General features: G+C 34.5%; 2 protein-coding genes across 8 annotated transcripts in view; one reads left to right on the top strand and one right to left on the bottom strand.

Moving 5' to 3' along the window:
- Nucleotides 1–12,563, top strand: LOC141450383 (U21-ctenitoxin-Pn1a-like). 7 transcript variants are annotated; one of them, XM_074120763.1, is made up of 4 exons: nucleotides 1–286; nucleotides 1,070–1,189; nucleotides 3,031–3,257; nucleotides 8,075–9,249. In XM_074120763.1, the coding sequence occupies exons 1-4, from the start codon at nucleotides 41–43 to the stop codon at nucleotides 8,412–8,414; spliced, it is 933 nt and encodes a 310-aa protein (XP_073976864.1). In that variant the 5' UTR covers nucleotides 1–40; the 3' UTR covers nucleotides 8,415–9,249. The 7 variants fall into 7 exon arrangements, with proteins under 7 accessions (XP_073976864.1, XP_073976865.1, XP_073976866.1 ...); XM_074120765.1 differs by lacking the exon at nucleotides 8,075–9,249 and adding an exon at nucleotides 9,819–10,017 and having other exon boundaries at nucleotides 5–286; XM_074120767.1 differs by lacking the exon at nucleotides 8,075–9,249 and adding an exon at nucleotides 4,230–4,388 and having other exon boundaries at nucleotides 5–286.
- A 2,201-nt stretch (nucleotides 12,564–14,764) lies between these two features.
- The window catches only part of GILT1 (Gamma-interferon-inducible lysosomal thiol reductase 1), a 28,677-nt gene continuing 25,047 nt past the window's right edge, over nucleotides 14,765–18,394 (bottom strand). The window contains exons 2-5 of the mRNA XM_074120772.1: nucleotides 18,157–18,294; nucleotides 17,244–17,432; nucleotides 16,807–16,959; nucleotides 14,765–15,189 (exon numbers count right to left, since the gene is read on the bottom strand). Of these exons, the coding sequence (XP_073976873.1) occupies nucleotides 15,019–15,189; nucleotides 16,807–16,959; nucleotides 17,244–17,432; nucleotides 18,157–18,294 (651 nt within the window). The 3' untranslated portion in view covers nucleotides 14,765–15,018. The remainder of the gene's footprint in view (nucleotides 15,190–16,806; nucleotides 16,960–17,243; nucleotides 17,433–18,156; nucleotides 18,295–18,394) is intronic.

Genomic DNA, 18,394 nt, shown 5'->3' with positions numbered 1-18,394 from the left:
TTTATATTCATTACTTTATTTTGTTTTTGTAGTTAATGAGATGCTAGACAAATATATAGTTTTCCAAATTTGTTCAATAATATTTAATTGTATTTTAATACACTGTCAAGATGGAACAGAGATATATGGACAAGTAGCAAATGATAGAAAGAAATATGCGTCTGAGGTGGGTTTGATAAGGTACAACAAAGGATCGGAGACCGTCTACTGCACTGGAACCATAATTAACTCCGAATGGCTGGTGACCAGTCGACATTGTTTCCAGTCTGGAACTGAAATTGGAACAGTATGTAACCTAAATAATTTTTGCTTTTTGACATCGTTTTCACCATTTACCCAGAATTATACCGAATTATTTGAAAACTTTCATTTACTCAAATTAATCTAGATTTATTGCATCAGACATCAGTCTTCAGTTATTTGATTTACTCAAAAATTGAGCTTGTCAAAATAATACAAACTAACTACAAAATAAATTAACAGAAAGAAACAGTTCAAAAATTAACAACATTAAGAATGAATAAGAAAAAAATATTTCGGATTATACAAAATAGAATAAAGGCAAAAGCCACTTTTTCTAATAATTTTATTATTCAAAAATGACTTTAACAATTATATTTTGAAACTAGAACTATAAGTTATCAAAAAATTGCTCTTAAGAAGAATACAATTCTTTCTTTCTTCCGGTGAACTATCTGCTTATGGTAACTTACCTTGATTTATAATTTGTAAAATTGATTAATTTCCACTTTCTTTTGTTGACAAAACATTATTTTGGCAACGGTAAATTTTCTATTTGGGGCCCTTCATAGGAAATATCGGTTTTGAGCTCACCGGTGTTCCACCGGAAAAAGTGGTTTTTAGGAAATGGTATCTGGGTGATGATTTACAATTTATACAAAAACTTAATTTATTTGTTTTTTGTTCTTTTAGTACACCGCAAGTCAGCAGAAAATGACTTGCTACAGTCTGTAGTAAGGAAACTGTAGTGGCTCCTAGGAACCTCCGGCATATTAACCTACCGAATTACCAACTGAGCTAATCTCTTCTCTTTAATTATTATTCTCAGGTTTTGGTAAATGCATTGTCTTCAAAAGATAAAGAAGCAAAAAGTATTCGTTTTTCTCAAGTAGTGGTACACGGTGACTTTCAAGAAGCGGAAGGCATCAATGACGTAGCACTTGTAAAGGTGATTTCCAAAAAATATGTAACCGATCCGTTATAGTTGGTTTATTGATAATTTTCCCAAATCCCGCCTAATTTCCATGTATTAAAGTGAACATAGGCGCAGCTAGTATGTTAGCGGTTTAAACTACGGTCTGAAAGTTATTAAGGATATTCTTCTTCTTCTAAGACAAGATAAAAAATGTACAAATAGATGAAGTGGAGGGCGATAATTATCATATCTAATGAGATCGGTGAGGCAAATAAAAGTAAACATGTAAATGGTGGTAATAATATTTAGACCTTCATTTCACCTAAAGAAAAGAGAAGAAAAAAAAAATAAAAAAAAAAAATAGAAATAGCGAGATAAAGTGTATATATAAATTAAATCAATTAAAATAAGGTAAAGCTGCTACTGATTTTGCATAAAATTTTTTATCTTTAAAGATTTCAGAACGTAAAAAAAGAGGTTATTCAATTTACTATAAGAATCTATTGTCAATAAGTTTAACATTGTATTATCGCCCATGGGGTATAAAATATAGTTTGAAAGATACATTTGCCTGAAACAATTCAACATAGGGCATGATAAAAGGAAGTGTCCTATATTATCGCTTTCAATTGCACATAAGTTACATTGTTGCTCAGGATTAAATCTATATGAGACCTTATTAAGGAAGATTCTGCAGTACTTGCTTCCAAATAACAATTGGTTGGCTACTCTTAATTTGTTTATGTGACTCTGAAGAAAGAAATAAGATTCTCCGAGTCCTAAAGAACTTATATTTCTAAAAAAACTGGATTATAGGATGATGTGACCGCCTTGGTTACGTCTTTACAGATTAGGTTATTTTTAAAAGATTCCAATAGGTTGGGGAGAGAACAGGATAGGAGGTTGGGATCTTGAGATTTCCAGACATTATCAGCTTCTATTTCTAGTAAATATGACCTAAGTTCATGACACCAATTAAAGGGGATCTTTCTATTGTCTTGGAGTTCCAACATTTTACTATAACAAATTTTCGGAAGTAGATCATTCGGCATCAATAGAAGTTTGAGCCACCATCCTAATAAATATTTAAAAATTCTTAATTTGAGATGAACTCTTCCAGTCTCTAAACGGACGTAGAAATCGGGTGTTGTTCGCGGGAGATGTAAAAGAGATTTCAGAAATTTTATTTTTGTCCGTTCGACTAGCTCTGCATATGGTGCGGCCCAGACCTCGGTGCCATACATTAAAACACTTGCGACCAAGCTATCGAACAAGTGAGTCTTGGACTGCCAAGTATATCACTCTTTACCGAGCTGAGAATATTTAGAACAAGAGGGACAGATAGAGAACTCTTTGAGACAAAGTGCGTTGCCGAGCCGAGCAAATTTACCGGATGACGAGAAAGGGATTCCCAAATATGTAAATGTCTTACTGGTATTTACTGGTGAGCCTTCGAAATAGAGTTTTTTAACATTTGCTAATTTTACACTTTTTTTAAAAGGTACGATTACGGTTTTTCCCTTATTAACTTTTAGACCGTTTTCAGAGCAATAATTTTCTAAAATTCGAAGTTTCCTTTGAATATCATGCCAAGAGAAACCTATGATAGCAAAGTCGTCGGCATAAGAAAGCGTGAGCAAATCCCGAGAAGCATCAATACTGACCCCTTGAGTAGTGAAGTACTCGTAATCTACTAGTTCAGCAAAGTACGCCTGTTGTGACGTCAATCTCCTCAGAGCGTCCTATATTCCCCTCGATAAACATCTTCGCGTAATTATAAATTTGTTTAATGACTCTGATGGCTTTCGCGCTCATACCTGCTTTAAACAGTTTCAGCCAGGATTGTATAATTATTAAACGAAAATATTTTACAGACAGAGTCGCACATGGATGCAGCTATGGAAGGAGTTAATTTTGCTTATTTGATGAAGAATAACTGGCCGGGAGGGCTCAGGTATAATCGTTCATGCCGAATTGTGCACTACGTGCGAAGCGAAGGTTCTTCTGAAATTAAGTTGTACAAAGATGACGTTTTTGCAGAAGCTGGACCGTCTGCCTGCAAATGTAAAAACTTTGGATACGCTAAACAACCACCTTTGGGGTAGGCAGTTTTCATTATTATAGTTATTACGCAAATAGTATATTTAATGTACAGTAGTTTCTTATCCATACTGTTCCTATTCAGCTCCATACTGTTGCCCACTTTGTTTGATTGTAATTTTTCGAAAAAGTTAAGGTTAACTATTCCATAAACTTCATTGCCAGGATTGGGAAATCTTTTTGTAAAAATTATCCTTTTTCTTTTGTACATTATTATTCCAGACTATTTAATTTAATTATTTCATGTAAACATTTTTTTTTCACTTCTAAGACTTATAACTTTAGAGTTTTGGGTAAAATCTTTGGTGGGATGGTAATTTTTAATCAAACACTATCAATTCTTCCTAATCAGTGCTTTTCTAGTTTGGTCACTATTATTTTTTATATCAAGATTCCTTTTTTCATTCTTAGAGAAGTTTTTTGGTTTTAGAATGGTTTCTTCTGAATTTTCTAGTTATTTATCCATCTGGACTGTGGTGTGGTCGCTTCAACTTAATTACTTATATTTTTTTGGCTTTTAAAATACAAAATTTTACAGCCAGTGGTCTGGCCTACAAATTACATTCATATTATACTAAGAAATTTCTTACTAAGAAATAATATCTATAATAAATTTTTTAATCTTTAAAGCTTGACAAATAAAATATAGCTGGATAATCAAACTTTGTTTGCTCAAATTATTTCTAAGTTTCAAATAATTTTCTTTTCCTGTCAGACTACTGATTAATCTGTAATTAATAATACTTCAACTTTATTACTTGATTTGAGTAAACAGACCAACCAGCATCACCACCTTAGTTGGGCCACGGAGAACGAAGTGTGCTGCACCCTAAAACTACGATTCACCTGGCAAAGAGTGGCCCGGCTCTTACATCTGCGGTGAAGTTAAACCTCACTCATTATCCAAGTACTATTTTAAAAGCTTTAATCCTTTCGGTTTGATCCATTAATCGCTTGTGACTAACATTTTCAGTCTTCTTCTTCTCCTTCATCGAATCAGCTACCTACTGGACTCCACCATTGATTTCTGAAGGCAGCTCCATTATCTTGGGGGTGAAGTCATTACCGTCTCACCTGAATAAAGGCAGTAGCCAGTCATCTTAGTGTTTTTTTTTCTTCAATAAAGCCTTATTTCAAAACTGGTTACACCTACTTTTATACTTGCGTTGATGCTTTTTGAAATAAAAGCAGGTGCAAAAATAAAAACAGAGCGAAAGAAAACGATAATTCAGCGTTGAGACAGTGGCGGATCTACTGCATGAATAATGGGGTGACTGGGATGGCGTTGTGGATCCTATACTGTCAGTATTTATGTGTTTTATTTTTTCCCGATGTTTTAAAAGCTTTACCTACCATCTTCAGCGGATTAGATGAGAGGTATAAAACAAAAACCAACAATTACATGTTTAACTGTAGCATAATGATGGCTACGGGTGGGTAATCAACTTCCAATGTCTAAACCAGGTCGTCAAAGTGGTCTATATAGACCCCCAGGGGTCTATTTAACAAAAGTAGGGGTCGATTGGGGTCGAAGGAAAAATAATTTCGAACCCAATATAGCGAACCTTACAAAGAAACACCAGGCACACCTATCTCATTAATTAAGAAGTAATACAGTAGTTACTTTACTTATTATTTTACTTATTTATAATTACTTATTATTTAATAAATATTAAGGTATTTAAATTTCAACATTAAGATATTTTTCATAAAACTATAGTTACACAATGTAAAATTACTTTAATAAATGTTTAAAATCATAAAATAAATGTACAAACCTAATAGATAGTTTTATTTTAATTAACTGGAAATTACTTTTATGGGGTCGATGGAGATTTCGAAAAATGAAAAATGATATGATCAAAAACGTTTGGCGACCCCTACGCTAAACAATCGTTTTGATGTTAAAAATTGTTTCCCACGTCCCCAAAGTTAGTGAGATATTTATTAATAAGGAAGAGGAGTCAAAAGATACCATGATGTTTGAGAAAGACAGATTCGTTTTTTTGTAACATTATTTTTAGGTACAGCTTAGCCAACTAATTTTTAAGAAGAGTCAACATCAAATTTTTGTATATCCATTAATGGCGCAAAATATTCCTATTGTTCACATACTTGTGCCCCTGCGGGGGCGAGCAGCCAATTCCTTGCTAATGACATCCCACGGGTCCTTAGTTCCAAACTTTCACATACTCAACTCGCTTAAACTCACACACAGTTACTGGAGTTGTTCAAAAGAGGAGGTAAACTTTCGCTCACATATTTGCAATGAAGCCAGTCCATATTGGCGGAAAGGTGAGAACTGGGTCTGCTGAAGTGCGGTGGGTTTCTAAGGCCCTGCTTCGTCTGGATGGGAGGTCAGATGATAACCCTAGCATGATCAAGCGTATTGGACGATAATGATCTGCGTGAGTCCTGTGTGTGAGTTTGATTCTTCAGCGTTCTTTCCTTGAAGGGTTATATTCTGAAAGGGTCTATCCTGGTTTCCTCAACACCCCTGCGGGTTGTCTTGGCACCTATCGGTAACCACTTCTCTACTATGAGGAAGAAGAAATAAAGTCTTCGGGGGTAATTGAAGTGAAACGGGAGAAGACCGTCTCCAATAGTGGCGCTTACTTTTGATTTCACTGTAAATCTTAGGATAGTGAAGTTAGATTATGTAATATTAGCAGTAATTATACATGAATGAATTAACATTATAATACAAGCCCGCTTCGTGGCTTTAAAGATTTAAAATATGCTCGGACATTGGAACTTGCATGAGCGAGTTCCTCTTTCTAGGAGGAAAGTGAATGCAGTAATCCATTAAAATGCATGAACTGTACGAAAAGTCGGGTATGTCTAGGAAATGTAAAGCGAATGAAGATAAAAAGAAAAATACAAATATGGACGAAAATAAAGCAAATCAACATCCAATCCAAAAGAAGTATTTTTACCCGATCAAATAAAACGCTCATATGCACAAATAAGAAGGCTGAATCAAAATGGAAGAAAAGCTGGAAAATGTGCAGGATATAAGAGAAGAAGTTACAAAATAGAGAAGGGAAAGCCCAGCGATACTAGCCCATTTCTTTTGTAAGGAATAGTGCGACTGATAAACAGTAGATCAAATTACTCTCCAGAAAGTATTATCTCCCTTCAATATTTGGTTCAGGCGGAGCTGCTCCTCTGCGAACTCTTTAAAGATGAGTTTTTAAAGAAAATGTTGATGTCAGAAAGTTCTACAGACACTAAAAAACTAGAAAAAAGAAGATAATTTGTTTACAAATTGGCATCTGACTTTTGGACACCAATTGCTTATGACAAATAAGTAATTGATTTAGAATATTGTATGTATTTTCTTTTTTGTAGGTGTAATGTTTCATTTCGAAGGTGCAAAATATACTATCTCTGAGCGCCTAATGACATCAGTTAGTATTTATGTATAAGCAATGTTGTATTTTATTTGTATAAAAGTTACTTAAGGAAATTATTTTTGTCTTAGAAGCTTTTTTATCCGTCTGCACGATACTGTTCATTCCATTTAGACTAAAAAGAACATCTTTCTGTGGTTCTCTAGCTACAGAACATGCACTTTTTCTCTTCTTCTCGCACTCTTCGGGTTCTGTTGTTCGGCCGGCTAACGTTGTTTTCTTTTACCCTAGAATAAGTTAGAATAATCTACGATGTGGGCCATTATCTCTGTTGCCCAAATATGGAAAAATAGCCTTTTTTCTAATCTACTGGCGCTTTTGAAGCTGTTCTGTAGGCTTTCACTACGGTATTCACAGCAAACTACATCTCGTAAGCGATATTGCATCGGTTTTTGTAGGAGAGAGGTGAAGGATTTCTTTTTTTTTTTGTCGCAATTATTTGCTAAGGCTTCACATATCTCAAGTTGAAGTTGGATTTAACCACCGGGTGTTTGTTTCGGTGGTTTAGTTGCAGGGAACGTGTCATTTCTTGTTATCAATTTTGCCACCCAAAAACCATTACTGGCCATATTAAAGAGCTTTCTTGTTCTTTCAAGTTTAATGATACTTCTTTAGCCCTGACTTTGACCTTTTGGTGGTATCGTCTCTTGCCTTTGAATGAGGCATTTCTTTCCATAATTTTACCCTTTCTGCCTTGTACACTTTCAAGGACACTTCTTTACTTTCCCTTTCAATAAAGTATTCCTGGCAAGCCAAAGTCAGTGATAGAGCCGCAAGTTCCTATTCAAATGCACGTCATAAAACGTTCGCGTTTTATTTCCCAGGCCTATGCAGGATGTTGAAATCAATTCTTGTAAGCTTAGGTTCTATCGGTCTAGTTTTTGGGGTGATTGTGATCGAGAAGTCTCCTAGCAGATTTGCCACTAGGGTACAATGACGTCGTCTAAAATTTACTGCTTACAGAGGTTCCAAAAACTATTGTGCGGTCGAAGAATAGCTCGTTCCGACGACGTTAGGGCTCGTCTGAAGTACTCAAATTCCTTCCTATTTAAGAACTAGAAACAAGATTGACCGAGTTCTTTCAGTTATTTATCGTCCAGCAGTTATGGCTAAGCGATGACCCGCTGTAAAATAATTGTTAATTATAAAAGATCGACTAAGGAAATATTATTAGCCTTATTAGCCTTGGTTAAAATAAAAATTTCATCATTTACATTTTGTTCAAGATATTTATGATCCATAAACTTTATTTTCAGATCTGCCCCGCCAGAAATTGACTTGTGCATTGAAATTCTTTTTAGAAACTTAAGATTTGATAAGAGCATAAAATGGTTATTAATCTAGTCTCTTCCCACCCAAAAATTGTTTTTATAATTTGCTTTTATAATAACGAAATTAATTACAGCCTACTCTTAAGTGAGGTAATATGCGCACAGTCTAAGAAATTTAAGTCTTCATGTTATGCGCATAATGCAGCTCCGCTATTCTGCGACAAAAAATTGGTGGGCATTGGACATATGATAGTTGACTGTCAATCTGATGGGTTTAATTACAAGGACAATATTAAGATCTGTGACAATGGCCGTAGAAATTTGAATACATTCATTGAGTTAAACAATTACATTTATTGGATGAATTCCAAGGGAGTATTTTTACCAAAAACACAATTTGCTAACAAGGCTGCAAATATTTATCCTCTGCCAAATCTTATTTTCGTCTGTGCTGTTTATCTGAGTTGGTTTTAATTAGTCTTTGCTTCAAGATGACGTAAAAATTGGTAGTAACTGAGTTTGTCCGACTTTTCTCTTTTTTTTTTACACAATTGCTGACAAATAAATAATTGATATAGAAAATTGAATATAATTTCTATTTAACTTATGATGAGTTTTGTAGTTATAATTATACATTTAGAGGGTGCAAAATGCACAGTCTGAGTGTGTAATGTCAGCAGTGAATATGATCTTTAATCAATATGAACGTGATAGGCACATGATTATTTTGTCTAAGAGTTCATCTTCAGCTGGTCGAGTAAAGGTTCTTTTCAACTGGAAGAAGAAATTACTTTCTAGGCCCCTCGTGTGGCTACAAGGCTCTTCTTCTCTTTTTCCATCCTTTTTGGTTTTCTTGTTCCGTCCGTCTCCGTTGTTCCCATTACTCTAGTACAAGTCAGCCAAATCTAAAATGACAAAACTTCATATTTCTACTTCTTGCTAACATATACTAATTTAGCCCTTGCTCTAATTCCTTAACCAACAGCTATTCTATTCCGTTCCAAGCTTCAATTGAACTTCTTACTAACTAGTTAGTTATCAACTAATTTGTCACCCAATACTTATGAACTTATTTAAACCATTAATACTTGTTTATATAGAGGTTTGTATATTCGGTGACAGATATGTGCTGGTTTCTAATTCTTGTTATGTCCAGTAATGGCGCCTATCCCATCTTGATGTCTTATCTAGAACTTTTATTTCATAAGATAGATCCTCTATTCTGAGCGTCAACTTCTAAAGAGGCTTGCAGCGAAGAAGCAGACTGGTCGCTAGCAAAGTCCCTGCTTCAAATTAGCCAGCCTTACAGTCAGTATTTTACACCTCTCTCTCTCTGCATGCTGATTTGATTATTTAATATAATTTGTTTAGAAAAAATTAGTTGTTTTTTAATTTCTCCTCCCTGGGTTTTTGATAAATTATCAAATTATGCAATAACAATTCTATCAGATAATTTTTATTCAAATGTGATAATATTAATTGGTTTATCATATTTTTGCTTAAGGTAAAAAGAAAATTATGTAGATTTGTAATATATGTTAGGGAAGAAGCTAGAAGAACCGAAATTTTCCAAGATGTTTGTCAGGAGAAGAGATTTCGCCATGTTGTGATTAACATTTAATATTAGTTTGCATTTTAAGAAAAACTTGTTTCCTAAACATTATTGACTAAATATGTAGTTTTAGAGATAATTGGAAGTTCAATGCTGAAAAATTTTAAATTCTAGCATAAATGATCGATTCGGATGGTAATCTTCACTCTAAATTCTTCAACCCAGCGAGAGTCCTGGAACCTGATCTTACAATACATCCCTTGAAGCCTTACACCAATGAAGGAGAGCAGCTCTCCCTGCTGGTTATAAGGTCACTTATGTTTCAGATATATATCTTGTGATACCTCAATGCCTTGCAAAGAATCCATCCAGGAACTGAAAGATGACGTGAAAGACAAGCTACTTTCTGAATCAAAGTTAAATTTACTATGAAAAAAGTTTTAGTGCAACGTTATTGTTATTATAAAAATTATATCTAAGCTTGAATTTTTGCATTGAGTGACTGATATAGCTTTTTAAGTAAACAATCTATCAGTTTTGATTTCTCTTTTCATAGATGACTCAAGAGGAGGGGTTTGAATGTAAGATGTCTTATATATGCTAACGGTACATTATATATATATATATATCTTGCATTAACTTGTTATTAATAAACTGCATCACTACAGTTTATCTATGAATTTATCTTTTTTTTTAACCTACGCCATGGTCGCTGGCTTGTTCGGCCATTAGACTGCGTGCAGCCCAATATAAATTAGAATTTATCTTCTAATTTAGGAAAATCAAAAATCATTATTTTCGCTTTGGAAGGTAAAGAGGCGAAAAAAAAATTTGGTGGTACAATAGTGTGGCAGAACAAATATTGAAAAGTCTTTGGAAGAGGTCAAATTAAATAAAATAAAACTCCTACAGGAAAGGGAAGGGTGGGGACGCCACCGACACTCAGAATACCTTAAATGATTGAGACAAATACAATAAAATTTTATATATTTACCAAGTAAGATACAAATTATACAAGGTCCTAGAGTCTAAATAATATATCATGGTCATGGCCAGAGTAGACTTTAGAGGCACAAAATCTCACTAGACACATGCGCCTGCCGACGTGCCACAAGACAAAAGATGGCTGAACTGCAGACAAGACTGATATGCGTGTACACCCCTATACTCTCCTGCGAAGCCCAAGGGCAACTGGCTCGAGCTCCCAGGCACACGCTGGAGCCCCCTCTCCGTTGTCTTCTCCAGTGCTGCCAACCGGACAATACTGTGCCAAAAGATAAATTCTAGGCCGGGGGGCCGCACATCCCTTCGAGGATCGAACAAATATCTTTGCGTATTGTCGATCCCACAAAGGCTTCATTGTTTGCGAAGTATAAGATATTTGTCTCAGAGACCAGAGCAATTATGTGCTTTTCTGCAAAGTCTGGAATTGTCAAAATCTTCAAAAATATTTAATAAAAAAAAACTTGTTCTTGCCTACATATTGCCTTGATTACATTCAATATTTGGAGACGAGAAGATCGCCTCTGTTTCATTATAATCCAAGATTGCAAATTATGTATTAATAAAATTTTGAATTCATCTGTTTACCTTCAAAAACAAAAATGGATATGATGTGAACAAAAATATATTTTGAAATAAAGAAGTCTCATATTTTTTATTAACTATTATTGTGATGCAAAAAATATTTTGGACTGACTGTGAATAAATTATTAGAAGTGTTGAAATTAGATTTTTAGTGCAGTTTAATTTGTAAAATAACAGATGGAAAATTTCATAAAATTTATAAAAATAGGTCATCAATTGTCATGAAAGATAAATACGAACTAAAATTTTTTATCAATTACAATGATAGAGGGTAGAAGCTTCCATTAAATTATTCTGTACAGAGCAGCACAAAATGTATTTGCAAGCTATAGAAGATTTATTCCACTTTTGCTCTGCTACTTGATTTAAAAAGATGCATCGGCTGGTTATTCACTCGTCGGAGTCCTGCTTGAAATATCAATCTGTAGAGTCGGCAGAAATTCGTGATTTTCGGAACCCTCAACCGAAAAGTTGTGTACGCTGACTCTAAGGCTTTTATTGCATATAACGCTGTGGTTGCGATCATTAAAGATTGGCGTTATTCCATAAATGTTTGTGGTTTCCTTACGATGTGCTAGATTTAATAATTTGCGCCATCATTTCTGAATTGTACTCGAAATCAAATAACGCTAGACGTTAGATTTTGTAAGGGTGACTGTTCAGTTTATTTGTCACTAAGTGAACGAATATTAGATTCCAGGGTTATGTTTAAGGGTTAAGAACTTTGATGGAAGTCTGGGTTTCAGAACGTCTCCCAATAACATTCTCAATGAGCTGAATTTTCCTAATATATTCCTGTCAATGAAAATGCCATGATTTGCCTTTCTATAATTAATTTTGCATTGTCCATTCGCTTCACAATCAATTTCCACGCCAGCTTTTTTCAGTGCACGGCCGGTCAGTGAGCTGTATGAAGCTCCTGGGAAGAGAAAATCTAAAGGCCGACATCTGGATTTGAAACCGTGTGGAAATCCAATATGCTAACCGCATAGCTAATCCCCTTGCCTTAGTATTTCCTTTAAGAAATTATTTTATACTCTGATTTTAAGAAAACTTGAAATTAATTTCAGCCTTTTCCAACAAGAGGCGATATGCGCCAATTCCAAAATCAAGGAGTTTTCATGTTATACGCATACAGAAGCACCGCTATTCTGCAGCGATGAATTAGTAGGAATTGGACATTTGGTAATTGACTGTGATTCTACTGAACTGAATTATCAGGAAAACATTAAGATCTGTAAAAATGGCCGAAAAAATTTGAATACATTCACAGCAATACACACTCATAAGGAGTGGATGAAATCCAAGGGAATCAAGTTCCCACAAAAAAATTTGAGAGGTAAGGCTGCAAATATTAATTCACTGCTAAATCTCATTCTGGCTTCAGCTGGCCTGTGCTTCAAGATGACCTAAACAGTATGTCCAATATTTTGTTTTTTCACTCATTGCTTATAAAAAATAAATAATAGATGTGGAAAATTGAATGTATTTTTTTCGTATACGATTAGTAGTGTTGCTGTTTTATTCTGAAAAAAATAAACTGCACAATCCTTGTGTATGCATTAACTAGAGTAAATTAATTTAAATGATTATTCCAGTTTTAACATATTAGTGTCAACTAGAAATGGTAATTTTAGGAAAACAGCTTTTGCTTAGGACCTTATCTTCCGGCAGTTGAATTAGTGCTTTGCATTTCATTTTTAGAACTATGTATGTTATTTCAGCTTTAGTATTCTCAGTTCATTGCCTTGGAGTCTTCATTATTCATGAAGCTAATTTTGAAAAATTTATGAAAGCCAAGCCTATACAACGATAATTTGGAAAGTTAGGTATACGTAGATGAATGAATTTACTGGAATATTTTTTGGTGGGATAGATTTCCATTATACCTTTCTGTTTCATAAAAATTAGTACATACATATTTTTAAAAATATTTTCCATGCAATAAGAATGAATCACTTTAAAAGCGTCCTCACAACGTGGGTGGCTATAATCACTTGATAGAAAGTTTAGATAAAAATTAATTATTTATGAACCTGCTCTTTCAAAGGTTATCTAATAAAACCAAAAAGCTTGTACATGTGTTTTGTTGCTAAGCGAGTAGGTTTCCACACCACAGGCTTATTCTTGGTAGAGACACAACTGTGAGTGGTCTCACGAATCGCTGTGCGGCTATAGTCGTAAAAATAAAAATTAAAAATTAAAAAGAACAACGGGTACATCTTTTTACGCTCCGAAGTAGCGCGTTAGCTCTCGATCGGCTTCCTGAGCCAGCGCTGATTGGCTGTAGTAAACGTCTCCAACCGGAACAATCACCTTCATGCACAACAGTGCGTCGGCTATTTTGTTTTCTCTGCAGACGTGCTGTACGGGTATGTGTGCCTAGTTTTCGTAATCGCCAGGAGAATATTTTTTCAACGCGCTAGAGACACAGGTGGAGCTCAGTTCGGCGTCGCCTATGACCGCCAGCGTCTTTAATGGCCCTTGTCAAGTGGCCGGAACGAAGCGAATTGTGCGGGGGAAGCGCTGTAGACAGGTATGAGAGTGATGACGTCCAAGATTCTCATGCACGTCACCAAGCAGCACAGGCCATATAGGAGCTGCGAGGTGTACCGGGCCTCGAGCTTTCTTTCCGCGAACAGGCGGGCTACTCGCTGCCCCACTGATTGCAAATATGGATTTTAATCGCTTAACACTCATCTGTCCCTGACACAGATTCCAGCGGCCTCCGCCAATGCCTGTTAGTTGGCTTGTTTGCAGGCAAATCCTTGCTTGTCTCAAATTACAGGGACCACTTTTACACTTAGTCTGGCGCAAAAGGAGGGATAGATTAGCAACCTTTGGGCGGCTCCTTGTCATCATTCAGATTAGCAATTGTAGCGTTCTCTAGGCTTGAGTGACTATAACTACTTGTTAGAAAAGCGTTGACAAAAATTAATTATTACGAACCTGCTCCTACTAAGGATGAACCTAAACTGAATACAAAAACTAAAATACTTGCAGATATGTTATTGTTATTGTTGCTAGGCGACTTGGTCTTTACAATAACGATAATTCTGGATACAAAACCTTCCAGTATAAATATAAAAGAAACCAAGGTGTTCAGAAGTTTAATTGAGATTAGATGGATTTTAATTTAAAGGCTAAATGCATAACATTTGCAGTGGACAGTGGCAGAGCCAAGCCTGGAGGTGGGTCAGTTCTTTACATCGTATCAGATTGCGGTGCAATCGCCAGTTTATTATATGAAATCTAGAGTTCTGGTTGTCTGTAAGAGATAATACTCAAGAAGGGCCGAGGTATGACCTAAACCTTGTCTTCTAGATTTCTTTTTCAAAAACCAAAAAAGTCGCCATTTTTAACTGCATTACTGCAGAACAAAATCCGTTTATTCATATGTGACATGTTTAAAGATAAGTTGAGGTTACTGTCCCCCAGATACTTTCATTCTCGAATCATCAGTGGAGAAAGTAATAAATAAATAAAAATTGTTTACACTAAACATTTTATTTGTTCTAAAAAAGACGAAATACATATTCAAATTTAATTTTTTGTTTCTAATAATTTTAATGAAAACATAAATTCTCATCATAAATTTTTAATTAACAGACAATTCTAACTTTTCACGTTTATTTATTTTAGCAAATGAAATATTTGGTGCTTACTAAAGATTTTTCTAAAGAAATCATAATTAAGAACTTACCTGAATTTACTTCAAAAAACAAATAAAATTTCATACTATTTAATAAATAGAAATACACATTTTAAAATATACATGAAAATTTTACAATTAAATCAAATCTATCATTTAAACAATTAAAAATATTACATTTTGATTTAGTACAACTGCTTATTGTAAAAATAAATAACAGACATTCGAAAATGATGTATGTATAAAATAAGCAGTATTAAAAATTAAAATGCAGTTTGTGATGAACTTCAGAGCCTAATTGAGAATGCAAGAAGTAAAGGAACCAGTAGAGCTGCTGGATACATAGCGACTGAAGATCCACTCTTTCCACACTCAGCCGGTTTGCCATCTTTGATGTGTGCACACAACACGCTTTTGAAGTCGTTGCGGGCATCGTCTTTCTCCTTAGCGTCATAATGCTGAAACAATTTGTACGACAATTTGTAGAAAAAAAAAAATTGCGTACATTTTACCAATTTTTCAGGGGAGTAAACACTTTTTTACAGTACTTTCTGTGAAAATCAGAGTCAAAACATCTGCAGGTTAGTAATACGTACTCTTACCACTGATTAAAAAATATAATTGAATCCAGATTTATACAGAACAAAAATTTGGAAATATGTACTAGCTCGGTGAATGTAATAAAATTGCTCAAATATATATTAATATAGGAAGGTAATGAAAAAATAGTACAAATATATAATTACTTTAGTACAGTACATATTTAAAGGAATTAGAGAGTTTGTCGAAGAGTCAGAGGAATAATTTATTTTTAGCAAGTACTTAGAACCCAGATTTAGTTTGTATTCATAACTCTCCGCTGTTTCACTCAATACACTGTTAAGTACACTCCGCTGTTAAGTACATAAATAATCAGTTTGGCCACCAATCTGTGCGCTTAATATTTGAATGTAGGGCTGAATTATTAAATTTGAGCAGTAAACGTGGAGTAAGAATGGTATCGACAAGTTTCTCCTAAGTAGACATAGAAATAAATAAATTTTGGACGAGCAATCTTCAATAATCTAAGATAAGTGCTTAATAAAACTCCAGGCATAGAAATAAGTGTAAAAATATCATTGCGTGTGACCTCTTACATAGATTCCAATACGGGTTGGCCAGAAAGTCAATGATATCATAAGAGGGTGCATTAAGGCTCTACCTGATTTGGACAACTCTCCCAATTTAATTAAAATTAAGGAATCCTGGAGAGAGGCTCCTGGAAAAAATTGGAAAGCTTGATTCTTCTTCTCGACAGAGCCGAATCCTGAGCCAGCAAACCCTTACTGCATTCGTTCAGTACCATTTCTTTTCTTTTTAATCAAATGAACATCCGGATCAATGTGATGCATGAGTTTGCTCAGTGTACAGTGTCTCAGAGTTCTTAAATTCTTCTTTTTCATATCAAACAAGCATAAATTTCGAATCTATACTTCTATAAAACTCTTACGTCTTTCGTCAGCTTTACTTTACTGGAAGCCTCTCTGACTCCTCAGCCATTACTTCTAAAACAGGATGCCAAGGCAAGGTCGAAAACACAGAATGATGTGCTAGTTCATCTGCTCTTTCTAATCTAACTTTTCTATACAAGATGATGATGGCATCTTCTGATTCCTCTATAACCAACTGGTTTAGCTACTAATTTAATATGTTAGCTGCTTTAATAGCCGAGAAGATCCTTATTTTTACTTCTGCAATCACCTGCTCCGGATAGCCTCTCGTGCACCTGCCTGAAACCAACCATGAAGCCGTCGATAACATTCTCCAATTCAATTAACCAAAAATAAGGTCTCCTCCTTCCAGTTTATTCTTGATAATGTGAAAGTAATTGGTCATATACAACCTAACTTTGTCACTTTCTATCAAAAAGACTAGAATTTTGTCCATCTCTATGTTTCCCCAGATTTTGTGAGTCGCTCCGCCTTACAAGTAAATCTCAGAAAACTATGAAACCTAGATTCTCTTACAGCTAATTGTTAGGAATGTACAGATATGAATTTACAACTGATTTCAATTAAATTGCTCATAATACTAACATCAACCACAACCGTTGGTACAGAGATCAGTGGATTTTGAAACTTCATGGTCTTATCTCCTAGAGCGGCCAAATAGTCATTACCTTCGTTTGTGGTAGCACAAGATTCTATTTTTTCCAAAACGTCTCCACCGAGTTTGACCTCCTCGGCGCACTAAAAATACAAAATTTCATTTAATATTATTATTTAAAAAAAAAAATCACCAAACGCAAATGTAGTCAATAATAGCGAGATTGTAGATAATTTTATCATAAAGAGTAATCAAATTAATGTTTGATCGATCTCATTGTAAAGATTGGAAGATCGGACATGAAACACAAATTAGGATGCGAGTAGTGCTGTCATTACTTTTCCAAAATTAAAATAATACATAATTCAAACGCTCGGTAACAAGTTAAACTAAATGAAGAGATTATACAGTAGAGCACTGCACTTACACTTTTAGTAGGATACATATCCACAGAACTTTTAGCCATTGCCATTAGGCAATTGATGTATTTAACCTGCAAATCCATATCTGGAGTTGCTGGTATTAGCTTCAGAGCACAAGCTTGAACTTTGTTTCCAACACATTCCTTTTCTCCATGGTGGCAGGTGAAAGTGTAGTTATCTCCCATGTGTGTATACTGAAAACAGAATTTACAATAAAACTGCAGGCTAGTTATTTCTAAAATAATATTCAAAAATATCTTGTTAAAACAAGATTATTGTACTCAGATAGAGGAAGATTAAATGAACTTCACTTGTAAAGTATAGTCAGTCGAGAGATGCAATGCAGAACTTTGGTAATTAAAGATGAGCAATTATAATAAATAATAAAGTGCTATTACTGCTCATTGTACTGACTTGCTAAGTGCATAAAATTTAAACTCAGATATTACACTGAATTTCCAAATTTTTAATGATTCATTATGAAAGTTTTCAAGTTTTATAATTTACAGGCCATGTAAGAAATAAAAATAAGATCTAACTATACATATATATTTTTTATTTTATTTTTTCTAATAGGTGCGACGTCCTGGCATTTTTCAGTGCAATGCCGGCCTCTGGTCAGTAATTCTCTCATTACAAACAGCACTATCCATCAAGAAGCTCCTAAAAAGAGAAAATTTACGCGCCAGCAACTGGATTCGAACCCGTGATCTCCGTTTTGGAATTCAGTACACGCTAACCACTTAGCTAATCCCTTCCATAATAAGATCTATATATATATATATCAAATATATAAATATATCAAAAAACTGGTATCTTTATATGTTATCTGTTGCCGTACCTTACCAATAATTTAAGATGCAAAACTTATGATTGAAGCTTGAATGCATCACAAGATTTCATTTGATTTATACTTACATTGGATTTCCCAAATGGTACCAATTGCAGATCCATAAAAGATTTTAACGAGCTATTCCACGCTGGATACAGTTGGTTTGTGTAAAATTTGATACTGTCCGGGCACAGCGATTCATAATATACAGTGACTGGCACTTTCTGAAACAAAACAAAAGAAAAATAAAATAAATATTATATTTCAGTATTTCTCCGGTTCTTATTGACGGGAGCATTGTCATTAGATTCTTCTGCGGCTTAG

This window comes from Rhodnius prolixus, unplaced genomic scaffold (assembly GCF_049639745.1).
Source record: "Rhodnius prolixus isolate KJV_2025 unplaced genomic scaffold, Rpr scaffold_2, whole genome shotgun sequence".
NCBI lineage: Eukaryota > Metazoa > Arthropoda > Insecta > Hemiptera > Reduviidae > Rhodnius > Rhodnius prolixus.
The sequence above is the reverse complement of the archived record's forward strand: the minus strand, read 5'-3'. Positions and strand labels throughout refer to the sequence as shown.